The sequence below is a fragment of the Cyprinodon tularosa genome, unplaced genomic scaffold (assembly GCF_016077235.1).
Source record: "Cyprinodon tularosa strain WSP-4 unplaced genomic scaffold, ASM1607723v1 ctg1108, whole genome shotgun sequence".
Taxonomy (NCBI): Eukaryota; Metazoa; Chordata; class Actinopteri; order Cyprinodontiformes; family Cyprinodontidae; genus Cyprinodon; species Cyprinodon tularosa.
The window spans coordinates 29,497-49,731 of NW_024037903.1; the positions used below are offsets into that span (position 1 = coordinate 29,497).

At 43.6% G+C, this 20,235-nt stretch overlaps 1 protein-coding gene across 1 annotated transcript in view; it reads right to left on the reverse strand.

Moving 5' to 3' along the window:
* The window catches only part of mmp17b (matrix metallopeptidase 17b), a 42,840-nt gene that overhangs the window by 9,810 nt on the left and 12,795 nt on the right, over window positions 1-20,235 (reverse strand). Inside the window, exons 3-6 of the mRNA XM_038298156.1 lie at window positions 12,776-12,908; window positions 12,526-12,676; window positions 9,012-9,120; window positions 544-721 (exon numbers count right to left, since the gene is read on the reverse strand). Coding sequence (XP_038154084.1) covers window positions 544-721; window positions 9,012-9,120; window positions 12,526-12,676; window positions 12,776-12,908 — 571 coding nt within the window. The remainder of the gene's footprint in view (window positions 1-543; window positions 722-9,011; window positions 9,121-12,525; window positions 12,677-12,775; window positions 12,909-20,235) is intronic.

A 20,235-nucleotide genomic window follows, 5' to 3' on the forward strand; every position in this document is an offset into this window, starting at 1 on the left:
TCCGAGCATCCAGAGCGTCAAAGCAACTGGACCAGCGTTTGATGCAGCATCCAAATTTCTGCGTTTACATGTTTTTTGAGAATAAAAACGCCTCTGGCGTGAACGCATGCATAACTGTCTTGCCCAAGAAGTTCAGGATAATCTCTGGATCCAACATATTTCTCTTCTCTACCACAACAAAAGCAATTGAACAACTAGAATACCACAAATATAAACATGGGAAAAGATTGAGGCTGATTTAGATGTTGAGGTATGGCTAGGGCTAACCTTTGATGATCTAAATAATGAAACTAACCAAAGACAATCAGGAGCCACTCATAGGCAGCTGAATGTGTGGGAAACCCGACTAATAAATAGACATGATAAACCAAAAATGGCAGGACGTGTTAAAACATAACTTACAAGAAGAACACTGAAAACTATCCAAATGAAAGGTAAAACCAAACACCTCATGATTGATTTAGACGTCACTTTGCTGTTATTAAAAAGAAGAGGCTCTGCTGATTGTCACCATAGAATCCACCAGTCAGTGTGCTGCTTTACCTGGCTGCCTGAAAACCCACTGCTCCTCTGCATCCAGATGGACTCCTCCTGCCCTGGCAGGATCTGAAGGGAAGAACGCATGACCCACTGCACCGCCTGCTCCATCGAAGGGATAGCTGTCACCATGGTGACCGTGGAGGAAGTCTACCTGCAGGTCAGCTGCCTCTGGGTTGCCCACCTGGATGCAGAAGAAAGAAAATGTCAATGCCTGTAAGTGCAGCACCTCCCCGGCACATTTGGACTCATAGCTTCCACAAAAAGATGAACTTAGTTGTGCTCCATTTTATTACGTTTGCAGGACTCAATTCAGTTTATTCATTTAGCGTCACAACACCTGTCATCTCTGGTCCTTTTATAGAGACAATTCTGTTGGGATCTGGAGGTCTGTCCACTTTCTCCACCAGAGGGCGTACTAGATCTCCTGGAGCCGGAGCTGATTGCAACCACCTGTCGCTCATCTGCTCATCAGGAGATCTCTATTTAAGGAGGCAGAGGACTTCTCTCCAGTGCCAGAGTGTTTGCCAGTTACGATTGAACCTGTCTGAAACCTGAAACCCAGAAGAGTATCTCTGCCGGTAATCTGCCTGTCTGTTCTCTGAAGAACCCTGGAAAACTATTCCTGTCAAAGACCTGCCTGCCCGCTCTCTGAAGAAACCGGAAGGGAAACTCAAATTGGTAATCTGCCAACACTCACACCAAACTCTGCCTCCGCCTAGCCCTCAGCCTGCCGACAGCCTCTGGACCGTCAAGGTTCCCCCCTCAGCCGCTCAGCTCAACTCCTGTACAGGTACAGACCTGCACACTCTCATCCTGCAAATTACCTGGATCTCCACTAACTCCTCTGTCCCCCTCTGCAGTGAACCCACTCGTGACCAGACTGTGTGCATTTCAGAATCCACTCGTGACCAGACGAGTCCCCCTTGGGATCTGTTTATTAATTGTATTCCAACTTCTAAATAAACCTTTGAACTTTAATCCTGTCTCGGAGTGTTCTGCATGTGGGTTAGGCACCTGAAGCCAAACATGACAAATTCAACAAGATCGTCAGATTGTTTTCTATCTAAGGAAAACCAGCTGATTGTATCAACTCATTGACTCTTCAGCAATCCCTCACACTAACTCCTGCCCTGATGGGGTATAGATCATTGTTTTAGTAAAGCAACAGGTGCTGGACCTTACAGCAAAGAAAGAGGGCTTTCCCCGCATCTCCCATCCAACAGCAGGAGAGAACAGAGAGAGAATAGATCTACCCGCTGTCTTTTGTAACCTTTCGCCACAAAGAAAGCACCAATCACCTAGGCAGTCCAGGCCATGTTTGGACTCCCATTTTTACCATTCGTCTAAAGAACACAGCTCGTCAAAGCTTTTGAAGCTGTCTGAACGAAGCCATGCATTATACTTCAGATGGCCGCTCACACTGAGCCTGGTTCTGCTGGAGGTTTCTTCCTGTTCAAAGGGAGTTTTTCCTCTCCACTGTCACTACAAGCATGCCTACTGTGAGGGATTGCTGAAGAGACTATGAGTCGACGCAATCAGTTGGTTTTTAGATAGAAAACTTTAAATCAATCTGACTGGATGATCTGGTTAATCTGGAATCTTTACAGAGACCTGAGATGACATGATGTGAATTGGACCTTGTCAGGGTTTGGTGTACTGCTTACTCTCTTCCACAGGTGGTTGTTGCTGACAGGTGGGCGTGGCCCCGCACCTGCGGCTCGCTGAGGCTGCTCAGCTGAGCCTAAGAGGAGCATTTAGTCTGCTGAAGGACGCCAGCGTTAAACCGTTGTGGTACGCCTAGGCCTCCGTCCAGTCCACAGATCTCTGTAACCTGATGTTCTTGATTCCTGATTCCAACCCGTCTCCTTCATTTCGCTGAGCTCTGGATCGCTCACCCGCCCGTCTCCGTGCTTTGAGGACTGGCCTCTGAATCCCTGCTACTCATATTCTGCTCTGGCATTCCCCTCGCGCCCCCTCGATACTACCGAGTTGGACAATAGACCCCTATCCTGGATTCACACTGGTTCCTTCAGCTGCTCCTCTGACCTGCCTCCGCTGTGGGGCTGCTCGGGCCCCGTCTAAGTCCCACCTGTCACTCAGCCACCTCCTCCCATTGGAAAGCTGTAAGTACTGAACTTGTTCCTCTATTCACCTTCCTCCGGATAGGTTATCTGTACCTGGCAGTAAGCAGAGCACCAACAGCGTAGGTTTCTTTTGCTTTTTCTAGTTTTAATCAGTTTCCTCTTTCCTCCCGCAGATCCCCGAACACTGATGCCTGCGGCTCCTGTACTGAACTGACCTTATTTCTGTGTAGTCAAATAAACATCTTAAAATGCTCCTGTTGTCCTGTGTCTACATGTGGGCCAAACATCTGAGCTATAGAAATAAACTGAACAGAAGTAACTGGAATTAAAGACTGAGCTCAATTTGTGGAAGTGGCAACTAGAAGTGGCACTCTAGACCAGTGGTTCCCAACCTTTTTTAGACTTATGTACCCCTTTGGACATTTTTTCTAACAATGACTACCCCCCTCAGTCAGAATGGCTGATGACTGCCCAACATTGGAACTCACAATAACTGTTCATAAAATGAGCATTTAATTCTTACCATCTCAAATATAAAACAATATAAATATGATGTCTGGAAGCTAGGAAGGAATCAAAATATATACAAAATCAAATCATATTATAAATCTGCCTCTATAAACCTGGAGCTCTTCTGAGCAACTCAACTATAGTTGCATATAAACTTGATCATTGGAAACAAAAACTAAACAAAATTTATTTTAGTCAGACTGACTCCATTTATTTTATATTGATTTCAACATTCATGAGATCTGAGCTGCTTCAAATAAATCAGATGTGGAAAAACAGCTGATCCCAGACTGTTCTCAGACTGGATGTAGGGAACAGACTGGATGTAGGGAAACAGCATGGGATTAGACAGCATGGGATTAAATTCCACTGTTATGCTGATGATACCCAGCTATATCTGTCTATAAATTCAGATGAAGCTAACCCATTACATAGATTACAGGCATGTCTTGAAGACATAAAAACCTGGATGACTCTTAACTTTCTGCTTCTGAATGCAGACAAAACAGAAGTTATAGTCTTTGGACCAGAGTCTCTGGAAAAGAAACTGATTAGCCAGTCACTTCATTTGGATGGGATTAAACTGATTTCAGATAATAAAGTAAAAAATCTTGGTGTTGTTTTTGATCAGGACCTGTCATTTAAATCCCACATCAAAGAGGTTTCTAGAATTTCCTTCTTTCATCTGAGGAACATTGCAAAAATGAGAAATCTCCTGTCCAGGGGTGATGCTGAGAAACTAGTCCATGCATTTGTTACTTCAAGGCTGGACTATTGTAATTCTTTACTATCAGGAAGTCCACAAACTCTAGTTAAAAGCCTTCAGCTGATCCAAAATGCTGCAGCCAGAGTTCTAATGAAAATGAAAAAGAGAGATCATATCTCTCCTATCCTGGCTTCTCTTCATTGGCTTCCTGTTAAATCAAGAATAGAATTTAAAATCCTCCTTCTCACATATAAAGCCTTAAATGGCCAAGCTCCATCTTATATCAGAGATCTGATTGTTCCTTATGTTCCTAACAGAGCAGTTCGCTCTCAATCTGCAGGTTTACTAGTGGTTCCTAGAATTTCTAAAAGTAGAATGGGAGGCAGATCTTTTAGTTATCAGGCTCCTCTCCTGTGGAACCAACTACCAGTTTTAGTCCGTGAGGCAGACACCCTGTCTACTTTTAAGGCTAGGCTTAAAACTTTCCTTTTTGATAACACTTATAGTTAGGGTGGCTCAGGTTATCCTGAGCTATCTCTATAGTTATGCTGCTATAGGCTTAGACTGCTGGAGGACATAGGGACCCCTTTTTCATCATTCTGCTTCATTCTATCTCTATTCTCCCACTCTGCAGAATCTGTTAGTTCAATCTCTAACCTTCTGCTCTCTCTGCTTTTCCTCAGAGTAGCTTTGCCTCGTCTGTTCCTGTTTGGCTGTGACGTCATCCTGGAAAGAAACATCAGCTGTGCTGCTTCTATCAACACCCTTGTTTATAGATGTTGGAGATCGGCCTGTTTTCCAGTGTAGTCCTGTTTCTCTGACCGTGACTGAGTGGATGTGCTCTCTTCGTCCTCTGGCATGGGAGCTGCCTTGGAGCTCGTCTGCCTGGCTGTGTGTTTCCTGGACGGGGCCGCCTTTTACAGCTGCTTTTTGTATCTCTGCTATTGTCTCATTGAACCCCAGTCGGCCTCGGCAGATGGCTGCTCACACTGAGCCTGGTTCTGCTGGAGGTTTCTTCCTGTTAAAAGGGAGTTTTTCCTCTCCACTGTCGCTACAAGCTTGCTTAGTGTGAGGGATTGTATTTGAGTCAATGAGTCAATGCAATCAACTGGTTTTCCTTAGATAGAAAACTTTGTATCAATTTGACTGTATGATCTGGTAGAACTGTAAAGTGCCTTGAGATGACATGTGTTGTGAATTTGGCGCTATATAAATAAACTGAATTGAACTGAATTGAATTGAATTGAAACAGACTGGATGTAGGGAACAGACTGGATGTAGGGAACAGACTGGATGTAGGGAACAGTCTGGATTTAGGGAACAGACTGGATGTAGGTAACAGATTGGATGTAGGGAACAGACTGGATGTAGGGAACAGACTAGATGTAGGGAACAGTCTGGATTTAGGGAATAGACTGGATGTAGGGAACAGTCTGGATGTAGGTAACAGATTGGATGTAGGGAACAGACTGGATGTAGGGAACAGAATGGATGTAGTGAACAGTCTGGATGTAGGGAACAGACTGGATGTAGGGAACAGACTGGATGTAGAGAACAGTCTGGATGTAGAGAACAGTCTGGATTTAGGGAACAGACTGGATGTAGGGAACAGTCTGGATGTAGGGAACAGGCTGGATGTAGGGAACAGTCTGGATGTAGGGAACAGACTGGATGGGGGGAACAGACTGGATGGAGGGAACAGTCTGGATGTAGGGAACAGTCTGGATGTAGAGAACAGTCTGGATTTAGGGAACAGACTGGATGTAGGGAACAGTCTGGATGTAGGGAACAGACTGGATGTAGGGAACAGTCTGGATGTAGGGAACAGACTGGATGTAGGGAACAGTCTGGATGGAGGGAACAGACTGGATGTAGGGAACAGTCTGGATGTAGGGAACAGTCTGGATTTAGGGAACAGTCTGGATGTAGGGAACAGACTGGATGTAGGGAACAGTCTGGATGGAGGGAACAGACTGGATGTAGGGAACAGTCTGGATGTAGGGAACAGACTGGATGGAGGGAACAGACTGGATGTAGGGAACAGTCTGGATGTAGGGAACAGACTGGATGTAGGGAACAGTCTGGATGGAGGGAACAGACTGGATGTAGGGAACAGTCTGGATGTAGGGAACAGACTGGATGGAGGGAACAGACTGGATGGAGGGAACAGTCTGGATGTAGGGAACAGTCTGGATGGAGGGAACAGACTGGATGGAGGGAACAGACTGGATGGAGGGAACAGACTGGATGGAGGGAACAGTCTGGATGTAGGGAACAGTCTGGATGGAGGGAACAGACTGGATGTAGGGAACAGTCTGGATGTAGGGAACAGTCTGGATGGAGGGAACAGTCTGGATGTAGGGAACAGACTGGATGTAGAGAACAGACTGGATGTAGACAAAACTAAACAGATCCCAGCCCTATTTTATTTTACTACCTAAGAAATAAAATATTTTTATGTACCACTTGTAATTCAATGATGGACCACTAGGGGTATGCTTACCCCCAGTTGGGATCACTGCTCTGGGTCGCAGCAGGCGGCACCTGCAGTGGCCCAGGATGCCACAAGGTGTCATGAAGGTGCTTGTCGCACTGATGTTGCGGTTTTGGTAAAAGAGTTTGTCATACATGACTGATAATCCATAATTACTTTAAAATAATCCCATTTAGTTGATATTTCCTGTGGTACTTTGTCCAGCTGTCTGCCATAGGCTGCCAGAGGATGCCACAGGGTGGGACACCCTTTCACATATCTAAAATAACAATTATTGATTAAGAAAAATGGTTTAATTCAGGGCATTTAATTCAGCAGGACAGAAAACAATCTTACAAATAAAGGAAAAAAATGACTGAACGTAAATATTGCATTAAAATACAGGTGCTGGTCATAAAATTAGAATATCATGAAAAAGTAGATTGATTTCAGTAATTCCATTTAAAAAGTGAAACTTGTATATTATATTCATACATTACATACAAACTCATATATTTCAGATGTTTATTTTGTTTAATTTTGATGATTACAAATGACAACAAATGAAAATCTCAAATTCATCATATCAGAAAATTAGAATATTGTGAAAAGGTTCAAAATTGATGGCCCCTGGTTCCACACTCTAATCAGCTAATTAACTCAAACCACCTGCAAAAGCCTTTAAATGGTCTTTCAGTCTAGTTCTATAGGCTACACAATCATGGGGAAGACTGCTGACTTGACAGTTGTCCAAAAGACGACCATCGACACCTTGCACAAGGAGGGCAAGACACAAAAGGTCATCGCTAAAGAGGCTGGCTGTTCACAGAGCTCAGTGTCCAAGCACATTAATAGAGAGGTGAAGGGAAGGAAAAGATGTGGTCGAAAAAAGTGTACAAGCAAGAGAGATAACCGCACCCTGGAGAGGATTGTGAAACAAAACCCCTTAAAAAATGTGGGGGAGATTCACAAAGAGTGGACTGCAGCTGGAGTGAGTGCTTCAAGAACCACCACACACAGACGTATGAAAGACATGGGTTTCTGCTGTCGCATTCCTTGTGTCAAGCCACTCTTGAACCACAGACAGCGTCAGAAGCGTCTTGCCTGGGCTAAAGAGAAACAGGACTGGACTGCTGGTGAGTGGTCCAAAGTCATGTTCTCTGATGAAAGTAAATTTTGCATTTCCTTTGGAAATCAAGGTCCCAGAGTCTGGAGGAAAAGAAGAGAGGCACTTCATCCACGTTGCTTGAAGTCCAGTGTAAAGTTTCCACAGTCAGTGATGGTTTGGGGTGCCATGTCATCTGCTGGTGTTGGTCCATTGTGTTTTCTGAGGTCCAGGGTCAACGCAGCCACATACCAGGAAGTTTTAGAGCACTTCATGCTTCCTGCAGCTGACCAACTTTTTGGAGATGCAGATTTCATTTTCCAACAGGACTTGGCACCTGCACACAGTGCCAAAGCTACCAGTACCTGGTTGAAGGACCATGGTATCCCTGTTCTTAATTGGCCAGAAAACTCTCCTGACCTTAACCCCATAGAAAATCTATGGGGTATTGTGAAGAAGAAGATGCAATACACCAGACCCAACAATTCAGAAGAGCTAAAAGCCACTATTAGAGCAACCTGGGCTATCATAACACCTGAGCAGTGCCACAGACTGATCGACTCCATGCCACGCCGCATTGCTGCAGTAATACAGGCCAAAGGAGGCCCAACTAAATACTGAGTGCTGTACATGCTCATACTTTTCATGTTCATACTTTTCAGTTGGCCAACATTTCTATAAATCCTTTGTTTTTATTGGTCTTCAGTAATATTCTAATTTTCTGATATGATGAATTTGAGATTTTCATTTGTTGTCATTTGTAATCATCAAAATTAAACAAAATAAACATCTGAAATATATGAGTTTGTATGTAATGTATGAATATAATATACAAGTTTCACTTTTTAAATGGAGTTACTGAAATCAATCTACTTTTTCATGATATTCTAATTTTATGACCAGCACCTGTAGAATATCAAAAGAGCCTACAAAGAGCCTACAACCTGTGGGGGTTTGGGGAAAGTGATATATTGTTTGGTCTGTTTGTAAAAGTGTAATATACTATTTTGTATTATCATTATTATTCACTTAATAATTATTATTATCACTTTGATCTTTATGGCTTTGACCCTCTTCTTCCTTTAATGGCCATTTTAAGATTCCTGTAGGGCAGGGGTGTCAAACCGGTTCCAGAAAGGGCCGTGTGGCTGCAGGTCTTCTTTCCAACTAAGCAATATCACACTAGACTCCATTCATATCATCAAGTCATCGTGTTCAGATTGGACTCACTTGATGAGGTGACTGGAGTCTGGTGTGATATTGCTTGGTTGGAAAAAAGACCTGCAGCCACACGGCCCTTTCTGGAACCGGTTTGACACCTGTGCTGTAGGGCATGCAATCTACTCATTTTAATCAGCAGAATGAAATTGCTTTGCATGTTTTAACATCGGTCAAAAGTCTTTGCAGGTCACCTGCAACATTTATTGCATTTATTTATTTCTAAAAGTCCGCATGCACAGTTTAGCAGCTGTCATTTGAAATGACTGAAGAACAGGCCCTAAGAGTACGCCGTCTGACAGGGTATGAGATGTATACATATATAGGACTTTGCTTTTCATTTTGGTCAGAAGGAGGTCCTGTTTCTGTACCCACCTCATGGAATTCCAGAGGCGTAGGTTCTGCCCAGACTCTTAATGCGTAGAAGACCAGGGCACGAATCGTCTCCCTGGGCAGGTGAGAGGAGGAAGGGTAGGAGCGCAACCTAAGAAGCAGGAAAATACTTATAAATACAGGAACTATTTCCTGAGTTCGTGTCTTTTATAAATGTTTGAATACATAACCACTTCCTGCATGAACTTCCAGCCACAGTCTCTGATCTCCACAAATCATCCAGAATCATTTATATAATTTCTGCGTGTGTCCCTTAAAAAATACTTTACTAGTACTACAATTTAGTAATACATAGTGCAAAACTTAATAATACTAACATTTGGTAGTAATAAAATACATACTTAGTATTACTAAGAGTATTCTTTATGTTCCATCCTTTAAAGTACTCTCATGTAGTTCCATAATAATTTTTTTAAAAAGCATCTGTGTCTAATATCAGAGTCTAGAAGTAGCTCTATGTTTTCCTCCTAATGAAGCAACAATCACAGAGTTTAGAGAAGCTGAATTTTACGGCTCTGCTTTTGCCGAACTTTACGGCTGTGCTGAAGCCGAACTTTACGGCTGTGCTGAAGCCGAACTTTACGGCTCTGCTGTCCCTGAACTTTACGGCTCTGCTGTCGCCGAACTTTACGGCTGTGCTGAAGCCGAACTTTACAGCTCTGCTGTCCCTGAACTTTACAGCTCTGCTGTCGCCGAACTTTATGGCTCTTCTGAAGCCAAACATTTCGGCTCTGCTGTCCCTGAACTTTACGGCTCTGCTGTCGCTGAACTTTATGGCTCTTCTGAAGCCAAACATTTCGGCTCTGCTGTCTCTGAACTTCACGGCTCTGCTGTCGCTGAACTTTATGGCTCTTCTTTTTTTTTTTTTTTTTTTATTGTGGAAGAAAAGCATAATAGTAATTTTACGGCTCTGCTGTCGCTGAACTTTACGGCTCTGCTGTCGCTGAACTTTACGGCTCTGCTGTTGCTGAACTTTACGGCTTTGCTGTTGCTGAACTTTACAGCTCTGCTGTTGCTGAACTTTACAACTCTGCTGTCGCTGAACTTTACGGCTCTGCTGTTGCTGAACTTTACGGCTCTGCTGTCGCTGAACTTTACGGCTCTGCTGTCGCTGAACTTTATGGCTCTTCTGAAGCCAAACATTTCGGCTCTGCTGTCCCTGAACTTTACGGCTCTGCTGTCGCCGAACTTTATGGCTCTTCTGAAGCCAAACATTTCGGCTCTGCTGTCCCTGAACTTTACGGCTCTGCTGTCACTGAACTTTATGGCTCTTCTGAAGCCAAACATTTCGGCTCTGCTGTCTCTGAACTTCACGGCTCTGCTGTCGCTGAACTTTATGGCTCTTCTTTTTTTTTTTTCTTTTTTTTTATTGTGGAAGAAAAGCATAATAGTAATTTTACGGCTCTGCTGTCGGCAAACTTTACGGCTATGTTGTCACCGAACTTTACGGCTCTGCTGTTGCTGAACTTTACGGCTCTGCTGTCGCTGAACTTTACGGCTCTGCTGTCGCTGAACTTTACGGCTCTGCTGTCGCTGAACTTTACGGCTCTGCTGTCGCTGAACTTTATGGCTCTTCTGAAGCCAAACATTTCGGCTCTGCTGTCCCTGAACTTTACGGCTCTGCTGTCGCTGAACTTTATGGCTCTTCTGAAGCCAAACATTTCGGCTCTGCTGTCTCTGAACTTCACGGCTCTGCCTTCGCTGAACTTTATGGCTCTTCTTTTTTTTTTTTTTTTTATTTATTGTGGAAGAAAAGCATAATAGTAATTTTACGGCTCTGCTGTCGCTGAACTTTACGGCTCTGCTGTTGCTGAACTTTACGGCTCTGCTGTCGCTGAACTTTACGGCTCTGCTGTCGCTGAACTTTATGGCTCTTCTGAAGCCAAACATTTCGGCTCTGCTGTCCCTGAACTTTACGGCTCTGCTGTCGCTGAACTTTATGGCTCTTCTGAAGCCAAACATTTCGGCTTTGCTGTCTCTGAACTTCACGGCTCTGCCTTCGCTGAACTTTATGGCTCTTCTTTTTTTTTTTTTTTTTTTTATTGTGGAAGAAAAGCATAATAGTAATTTTACGGCTCTGCTGTTGCTGAACTTTACGGCTCTGCTGTTGCTGAACTTTACGGCTCTGCTGTCGCTGAACTTTACGGCTCTGCTGTTGCTGAACTTTACGGCTTTGCTGTTGCTGAACTTTACAGCTCTGCTGTCGCTGAACTTTACGGCTCTGCTGTCGCTGAACTTTACGGCTCTGCTGTTGCTGAACTTTACGGCTCTGCTGTCGCTGAACTTTACGGCTCTGCTGTCGCTGAACTTTATGGCTCTTCTGAAGCCAAACATTTCGGCTCTGCTGTCCCTGAACTTTACGGCTCTGCTGTCGCGGAACTTTATGGCTCTTCTGAAGCCAAACATTTCGGCTCTGCTGTCTCTGAACTTCACAGGTCTGCCTTCGCTGAACTTTATGGCTCTTCTTTTTTTTTATTTTTTTATTTATTGTGGAAGAAAAGCATAATAGTAATTTTACGGCTCTGCTGTCGGCAAACTTTACGGCTATGTTGTCACCGAACTTTACGGCTCTGCTGTTGCTGAACTTTACGGCTCTGCTGTTGCTGAACTTTACGGCTTTGCTGTTGCTGAACTTTACGGCTCTGCTGTCGCTGAACTTTACGGCTTTGCTGTCGCTGAACTTTACGGCTCTGCTGTCGCTGAACTTTACGGCTCTGCTGTCGCTGAACTTTACGGCTCTGCTGTCGCTGAACTTTACGGCTCTGCTGTCGCTGAACTTTACAGCTCTGCTGTTGCTGAACTTTACGGCTCTGCTGTCATGCTGCAAAGGCAGACTGGTTCACTTTGTTCAGCAGGTAACCTGATAACCTGGACCAGCATCCAGTTCCTGGTCTGCAGACTGATGGAAAGTCATTATTTGCTGCTTAAACTTATGCAGACATTAAGCTCTGCTTTGCTCTGCATATTAAGGTGGTGCTCTGCTCTGCCTAGGTCTACACCTTTAGGTGGTGCTCTACTCTGCCTAGGTCTACACCTTTAGGTGGTGCTCTACTCTGCCTAGGTGTACACCTTTATGTGGTGCTCTACTCTGTCTAGGTCTATACATTTAGGTGGTGCTCTACTCTGCCTAGGTCTACACCTTTAGGTGGTGCTCTACTCTGCCTAGGTCTACACCTTTAGGTGGTGCTCTATTCTGCCTAGGTCTACACCTTTAGGTGGTGCTCTACTCTGCCTAGGTCTACACCTTTAGGTGGTGCTCTACTCTGCCTAGGTCTACACCTTTAGGTGGTGCTCTTTTCTGCCTAGGTCTACACCTTTAGGTGGTGCTCTACTGTCTAGGTCTGTGCTTAAGGGATTCCATACTCTATTACTTTTAGCTTTAATATAATCAGTGATTAACATCCATCAGTGATTAGCATCCATCAGTGATTAACATCCATCGGTGATTAGCATCAGCCTGCATTACTTTAAGCAGAAATGACAGACTCCATCAGACCTCCAGTTGATGTTGTGGTGGGACCATGTGGATGCTGCTCTCCTCTTCCTCCTGGTCCTCCTCCCCTGCTGTAGGCTCAGTAGCTTGGAGGCTCCATCTTGGTCAGGAAGGGAGCAGCGTGGACTGTTCATCAGGGTGAGTGTTTCCTCATCTAAACAGTCCAAGAACAGAAGATGGTTTGACATTCAAACCTGAAACTTCAGCAGCGGATCAAGCTTCAGCCCAGCAGCAGATGTTGTCCTTACAGTACCTAAAACTCCAGTGTCTTTGAGGCCAGCAAACATCTGCATGGTTTTAATGGCATCGGTGACGGCCGTCCAAGCCTGCAGCTGCCCAGTGGAGGGGTCTGATGGGGGCAGGTAGCCATACTTCATCAACCAGTCCTACAAAAAGAAAGGACCACCTCAAAGGACTGCTCTCCTTCGTCTCTTAACTTCAGTCTCGTTGTTTCCATGAAGCCTTTGGTATAAGTCCTCGTTGTCCTTGGTCACAGACTCATCAGCTCTCAGATCATAGCTCTCCATGGTTAGAGCAATAAAACTTTTACTGAACTTTTACTTTTACAGAATTATATTTTTAACAAGCATCAAACATAAAAAAAAATCAAACATTTCTTCTCTGTGTGGGGGAGTCTAACGGATCCTCAGATATATTTTCTGCGACAAAGCATCACTAGAGTCTAACAATCAGGGCATGAAATTGGCACGGGCATCCATCCATCCATCATCCATCCTACCATCCACCATCCATCCATCCATCATCTATCCATCCTACCATCCACCATCCATCCATCCATCATCTATCCATCCATCCATCCATCCACCATCCATCCATCCATCCATGAATCCATCCACCATCCATCCATCCATCCATGAATCCATCCACCATCCATCCATCCATCAATCCATCCATCCATTCATCCATCATCCATCCATCCATCCATGAATCCATCCACCATCCATCCATCCATCCATGAATCCATCCACCATCCATCCATCCATCATCCATCCATCCATCCATCCATCCATCCATCCATCCATCCATCCACCATCCATCCATCCATCCATGAATCCATCCACCATCCATCCATGAATCCATCCACCATCCATCCATCCATCCATGAATCCATCCACCATCCATCCATCCATCATCCATCCATCCATCCATCCATCCATCCATCCATCCATCCATGAATCCATCCACCATCCATCCATGAATCCATCCACCATCCATCCATCCATCCATGAATCCATCCACCATCCATCCATCCATCCATGAATCCATCCACCATCCATCCATCCATCAATCCATCCATCCATTCATCCATCATCCATCCATCCATCCATGAATCCATCCACCATCCATCCATCCATCCATGAATCCATCCACCATCCATCCATCCATCATCCATCCATCCATCCATCCATCCATCCACCATCCATCCATCCATCCATGAATCCATCCACCATCCATCCATCCATCCATCCATCATCCATCCAGATGCCAAATGCAGGTAACTGTTGTGATAGGTGGATGGAGCTGTCAATCTAGCGGCCATGTTGGTGGGTGGCCAATAAGACTACAAACACAACACTGAGCAGGTGTAGTGTTAGTGACCAGTTCCGTAGTCTAATGTTCCTTATCTTCTATTGGATGTTTAGATATGGTGTGAAGTTCCTATGAGATTGTTAAGTTCTGTTTTTGCAACCTATTTTTTGACACAATTGATAATTTCCTGGTGCAATAAAAAAAACAAATACTGCCCATACCTTGTGTTTGGCTTGGTAGATCTCGGCATGACATCAACTTCAAAAGTAGATCTTGGTTTGAAAAAGGTTGGGCAAGACTAGTGAATTTACAATATCATGTATATGACTCAACACAACCAACTATCGCCTTATCATTGGATGCAGCTAAAGCATTTGACTGTGTAGAATGGGAGTTCCTTTTTAAGATTCTGGGAAAATTTGGCTTTGGGAGCAATTTCATCAAATGGATAAAAACCTTATATGATAAGCCCTCTGCTTGTGTATTAACTAACGGTCTCATATCTAGTCTATTTCAGTTACAAAGGTCAACGAGACATGGCTGCCCGCTTAGCCCCGGCTTATTTGTGATTGCAATTGAACCTCTGGCTCAAAAAATTCGCTATCATACAGCCATACATGGTATTAATGTCGGCAACATTCATCACAAGCTTCTTCTGTACGCAGATGATATGTTGGTCCTTCTAACTAAACCTGAAGAATCTGTTCCCATTTTATTAGATTGTATTGAAGATTTCACATTATTGTCTGGATACAAAGTAAATTGGGAAAAGTCTGAAGCTATGCCCATGTCTGGACACTGCCCCTCCTCTCTATATAAAAACTGGAGATTCTGTTGGTCTTCCAAAAGTATTAAATATTTGGGCATACAGATCACCTCTGATTATAACAATATGGTTAAAATGAATACCGGCCCCTTGATTGGAAAAATGAGAACTGACTTTGGTAGATGGTCTAAAATTCACTTGTCCCTGTGGGGAAAGATTAACTCTATTAGGATGATGACAGCCCCAGTTGTTTTCTATCTCCTCCGTAATATTCCTCTGCATATTCAAGACTCTTTTTTCAAAGAGCTAAATACCTTAATATTGGATTTTCTATGGGGTAAATCCCATCACCGTCTGAGTCTTAAAAAGTTACAAGCGAGCCCTGACAGGGGTGGTTTTTCCTTACCTAATTTTAAATGGTATTATTGGGCTTTGCAGGCAAAACAACTTAGAGTTTGGTTACCCACTTTCAATTCCTCTGATAAACCTTCCTGGTCTCAGCTGGAGTCTGATGCGAATGGAGGTGAATCTCCATGGGCAACTTTATTAGGTGTCAAAACAAAAATTCATAGAGATCACCCTATTATTACGGCGGACAAATTAATTTGGAATAAATTACACAGAGTAGGTCGCTGGGATTTCATTAAGTCATCATTAGCTCCTTTATGGAATAATAACAAAATTCTTATTGGGGGAAAATCAGTCAACTGGCCACAGTGGTTTGAGGTGGGAATCTCCTGTGTATTCCATTTGTTTGATGCCAAAACCAAAAATTATCTGAGCTTCGATGAGGTTGTTGATATATATAATTTGCCTCGCAATCAATTTTGGAGATATGTCCAACTACGTAGTTCACTGTCTAAATGGCTGGGAACCCCTCTGAGATGCCCTTCGGGCAGCCCTGTAGAAATCTTGTTTTCCAAGCTGGCCAATGGCAAAGGTATTACCTCTAATATATACAAGATGTTACTTATTCAAATGGGCGATCCATTATCAAAGGTTAAAAAACACTGGACTGAAGACATGGCCTTAGACATCTCTGAGGATGATTGGCACTCATGTTTACAAAATGTAAACACAATGTATAAAGAAAAGAGTAACAAGTTTATTCAATTAAAAATAATTCACAGATGGCACAGAACCCCTCAACAACTTCATAAATGGAACCTGATTCCCAAAGACACCTGCTGGAGGTGCAACAAAGAGGGAGCATCTATTCTACATATTCTTTGGACCTGCCCTGCTCTTCAAGATTGGTGGAAAAATATTATGGAAGTAATTTTTGAAGTACTGGAAAGAAGGTTTAATATCACTGCCAAGCTCGCAGTTTTATAACCTGACAACAGCCAGATGCATGTCTCGCTCCGCCTAGCTCCACTCACATACATCTGGGAACCCGCCATAGGAATTGCCTTTACTGAAGGCTGGGCCTTATCAAAACTCCTTGCATATGATTGGAGAAGCCACTTGTCTGTCATCTTTATTGACGTGCTATTTCAACCACTCACACCGAAGCTAACCCGTGACGCTGTGAGAGGAGGAGCCATTTGGTAGATCAAGCTCTTGCCAAATCCGGTCAGGAGAAGGCGAAAACATCGTTTCCACCAACAAAAGCCTTCAAAGCCGTTCTCTGATGTTCTTTTAATGAAACAATATCAGATAGATTGGACAACACAGAAGAAATAGCAGCATCAATGCTAACGCTTGCTTCCTCAATGCGAGCCGCCATTGTTGTTGGAATCTCACGGTCGCTTCTCCACTCCAGGACACACCCGCCCTGCGTCCTGATTGGACAGACCATAAATTCAGTTGGGGAAATCACTCTCAATGAGGGGGTTCCCAGATGTATGTGAGTGGAGCTGGGCGGAGCGAGACATGCATCTGGCTGTTGTCAGGTTAGCAGTTTTAGGCTCCACAGCAGAACTCCCGGACTCATATTTCTCACTTTTTGACAAGAGGTGGCTGGTTCTGGCTCTGACCACAGCAAAAAGGATCCTGTTAAGATACTGGATGAAAAAGAACCCTCCTCCTTATTATGAATGGCTGACGACTATGGTTAAACTGGCTTCTTATGAGAAAGTGACATACAGTCTTCTAGGTAAAAGGCATCAGTATGATAGTACATGGTCTGCCTTTCTCAACTGGCTAACGGTAAAGTAAATTTGTAAAGGTCGGTGTGGCATAAAATATCTGTTGTATGTTTTACAAAACAAAAAACTCAATAAAATTTACATGAGAAAAAGGTTGGGCACCCCTGATCTACAGCCTCCGCTGTGGCTCCCGTCCGCTCCGCTCTGAGTTCCTTGGAGATCGTAGAGGGCATGCGCGAGATGATTAAATTAAATTCAAAGCAGCAAAACATGCGGAAATGAACCAGGGTTTCCTCGGATCATTCAAAATAATTACAATTCGTTTTTTTTGTTATTAAGGCCTTAATTGGCACTAAAATTTATTAAATATGTTTATCGTGGCTTTTTTTATTATCTTTAATAAAAAATGTTTATAAAAACAATTTTGTCAGATATATTATATCCCAATTAATTTGCGTGGAACTGATCATATAGCCGTACATTCGGAAAGGAAGCTCGAGGTGGAGAAAAACCTAGAGAATATATATATACGTATATATACACTACCGTTCAAAGGTTTGAGGTCACCCAAACAATTTTGTGTTTTCCTGAAAAGTCACACTTATTCACCACCATACATTGTAAAATGAATAGAAAATAGAGTCAAGACATTGACAAGGTTAGAAATAATTATTTGTATTTGAAATAAGATTTCTTTTACATCAAACTTTGCTTTCATCAAAGAATCCTCCAGTCTCAGATATGGCTTTTTCTTTGCCACTCTGCCCTGAAGCCCAGAATCCCGCAGCCGCCTCTTCACTGTAGATGTTGACACTGGTGTTTTGCGGAAGATGCCAGTTAGGGACCTGTGAGGCGTCTGTTTCTCAAACTAGAGACTCTAATGTACTTATCTTCTTGCTCAGTTGTGCAACGCGGCCTCCCACTTCTTTTTCTACTCTGGTTACAGCCTGTTTGTGCTGTCCTCTAAAGGGAGTAGGACACACCGTTGTAGGAAATCTTCAATTTCTTAGCAATTTCTTGCATGGAATAGCCTTCATTTCTAAGAACAAGAATAGACTGTCGAGTTTCAGATGAAAGTTCTCTTTTTCTGGCCATTTTGAGCATTTAATTGACCCCACAAATGTGATGCTCCAGAAGCTCAATCTGCTCAAAGGAAGGTCAGCTTTGTAGCTTCTGTAACGAGCTAAACTATTTTCAGATGTGTGAACATGATTGCACAAGGGTTTTCTAATCATCAATTAGCCTTCTGAGCCAATGAGCAAACACATTGTACCATTAGAACACTGGAGTAATAGTTGCTGGAAATGGGCCTCTATACACCTATGTAGATATTGCACCAAAAACCAGACAAAAAGTACAGTGCTTCTCCTTCAAAAATAAGGACATTTCAATGTGACCCCAAACTTTTGAACGGTAGTGTATATATATATATATACACTCACCGGCCACTTTATTAGGTACGCCATGCTATTAACGGGTTGGACCCCCTTTTGCCTTCAGAACTGCCTCAATTCTTCATGGCATAGATTCAACAAGGTGCTGAAAGCATTCCTCAGGGAGTTTGGTCCATATTGACATGATGGCATCACACAGTTGCCGCAGATTTGTCGGCTGCACACCCATGACGCGAATCTCCCGTTCCACCACATCCCAAAGATGCTCTATTGGATTGAGATCTGGTGACTGTGGAGGCCATTTGAGTACAGTGAACTCATTGTCATGTTCAAGAAACCAAACTGAGATGATTCCAGCTTTATGACATGGCGCATTATCCTGCTGAAAGTAGCCATCAGAAGTTGGGTACATTGTGGTCATAAAGGGATGGACATGGTCAGCAACAATACTCAGGTAGGCTGTGGCATTGCAACGATGCTCAATTGGTACCAAGGGGCCCAAAGAGTGCCAAGAAAATATTCCCCACACCATGACACCACCACCACCAGCCTGAACCATTGATACAAGGCAGGATGGATCCATGCTTTCATGTTGTAGACGCCAAATTCTGACCCTACCATCCGAATGTCGCAGCAGAAATCGAGACTCATCAGACCAGGCAACGTTTTTCCAATCTTCTATTGTCCAATTTCGATGAGCTTGTGCAAATTGTAGCCTTAGTTTCCTGTTCTTAGCTGAAAGGAGTGGCACCCGGTGTGGTCTTCTGCTGCTGTAGCCCATCTGCCTCAAAATACGACGTACTGTGCGTTCAGAGATGCTCTTCTGCCCACCTTGGTTGTAACGGGTGGTTATTTAAGTCACTGTTGCCCTTCTATCAGCTCGAACCAGTCTGGCCATTCTCCTCTGACCTCTGGCATCAACAAAGCATTTCCGCCCACAGAACTGCCGCTCACTGGATGTTTTTTCTTTTTCGGACCATTCTCTGTAAACCCTAGAGATGGTTGTGCGTGAAAATCCCAGTAGATCAGCAGTTTCTGAAATACTCAGACCAGCCTTTCTGGCACCAACAATCATGCCAAGTTCAAAGTCACTCAAATCACTTTTCTTCCCCATACTGATGCTCGGTTTGAACTGCAGGAGATTGGCTTGACCATGTCTACATGCCTAAATGCACTGAGTTGCCGCCATGTGATTGGCTGCTTAGAAATTAAGTGTTAACGAGCAGTTGGACAGGTGTACCTAATAAAGTGGCTGGTGAGTGTATATATATATATATATATATATATATGTATGAGCATCTCTGCTTTTCAACATCTATTACAGCACTGTCAGCAGCCGGGAGCCTAATGAATAGCGGACATATTAAAACCAGAAAATATTCTGCTGAGGAACATAAATTAAAAGGTAGAGGAGTTAAATTACGTTCGACATGTATTCTGTCACAATAATAACCATAAAAACCATGTTTCTTTCATTCAGCAAGTTTGGTTGTGGCTGGTTTGTTGGAAGCATCTTGCTAACCAGTTAGCAACTTAGTGCTACCAGGTTCCCAATGGGAAATTCCATTGGGACCAAGTAGCACTAAATTGGTGACTTAGAAACGACACTGTGAAGGAACGCTATGGACAGAGGAAACATGCAAGAGGAGGAGAGTTTAGTGTCGGAGGTCGTGGATGAGTCTCCTCCGTCATCCATTTTTTATTAAGAGGAGGAAAGCGGGGATGAAGATGTTGTGGAAGAGGACGCCAGGGCGGCAGAAGCTTGGTTTGGTGTAGAAGGCTTACAGCCGTACATGTTTTAGCCAGAATGATTTGACATTTAAGAATGATTTCCGCACGACTTTAAACAAGAGAATGCCACAATGCATCCTACAGAGCCATATTACCTGATTTGTGTCTTTTAGTGGACATT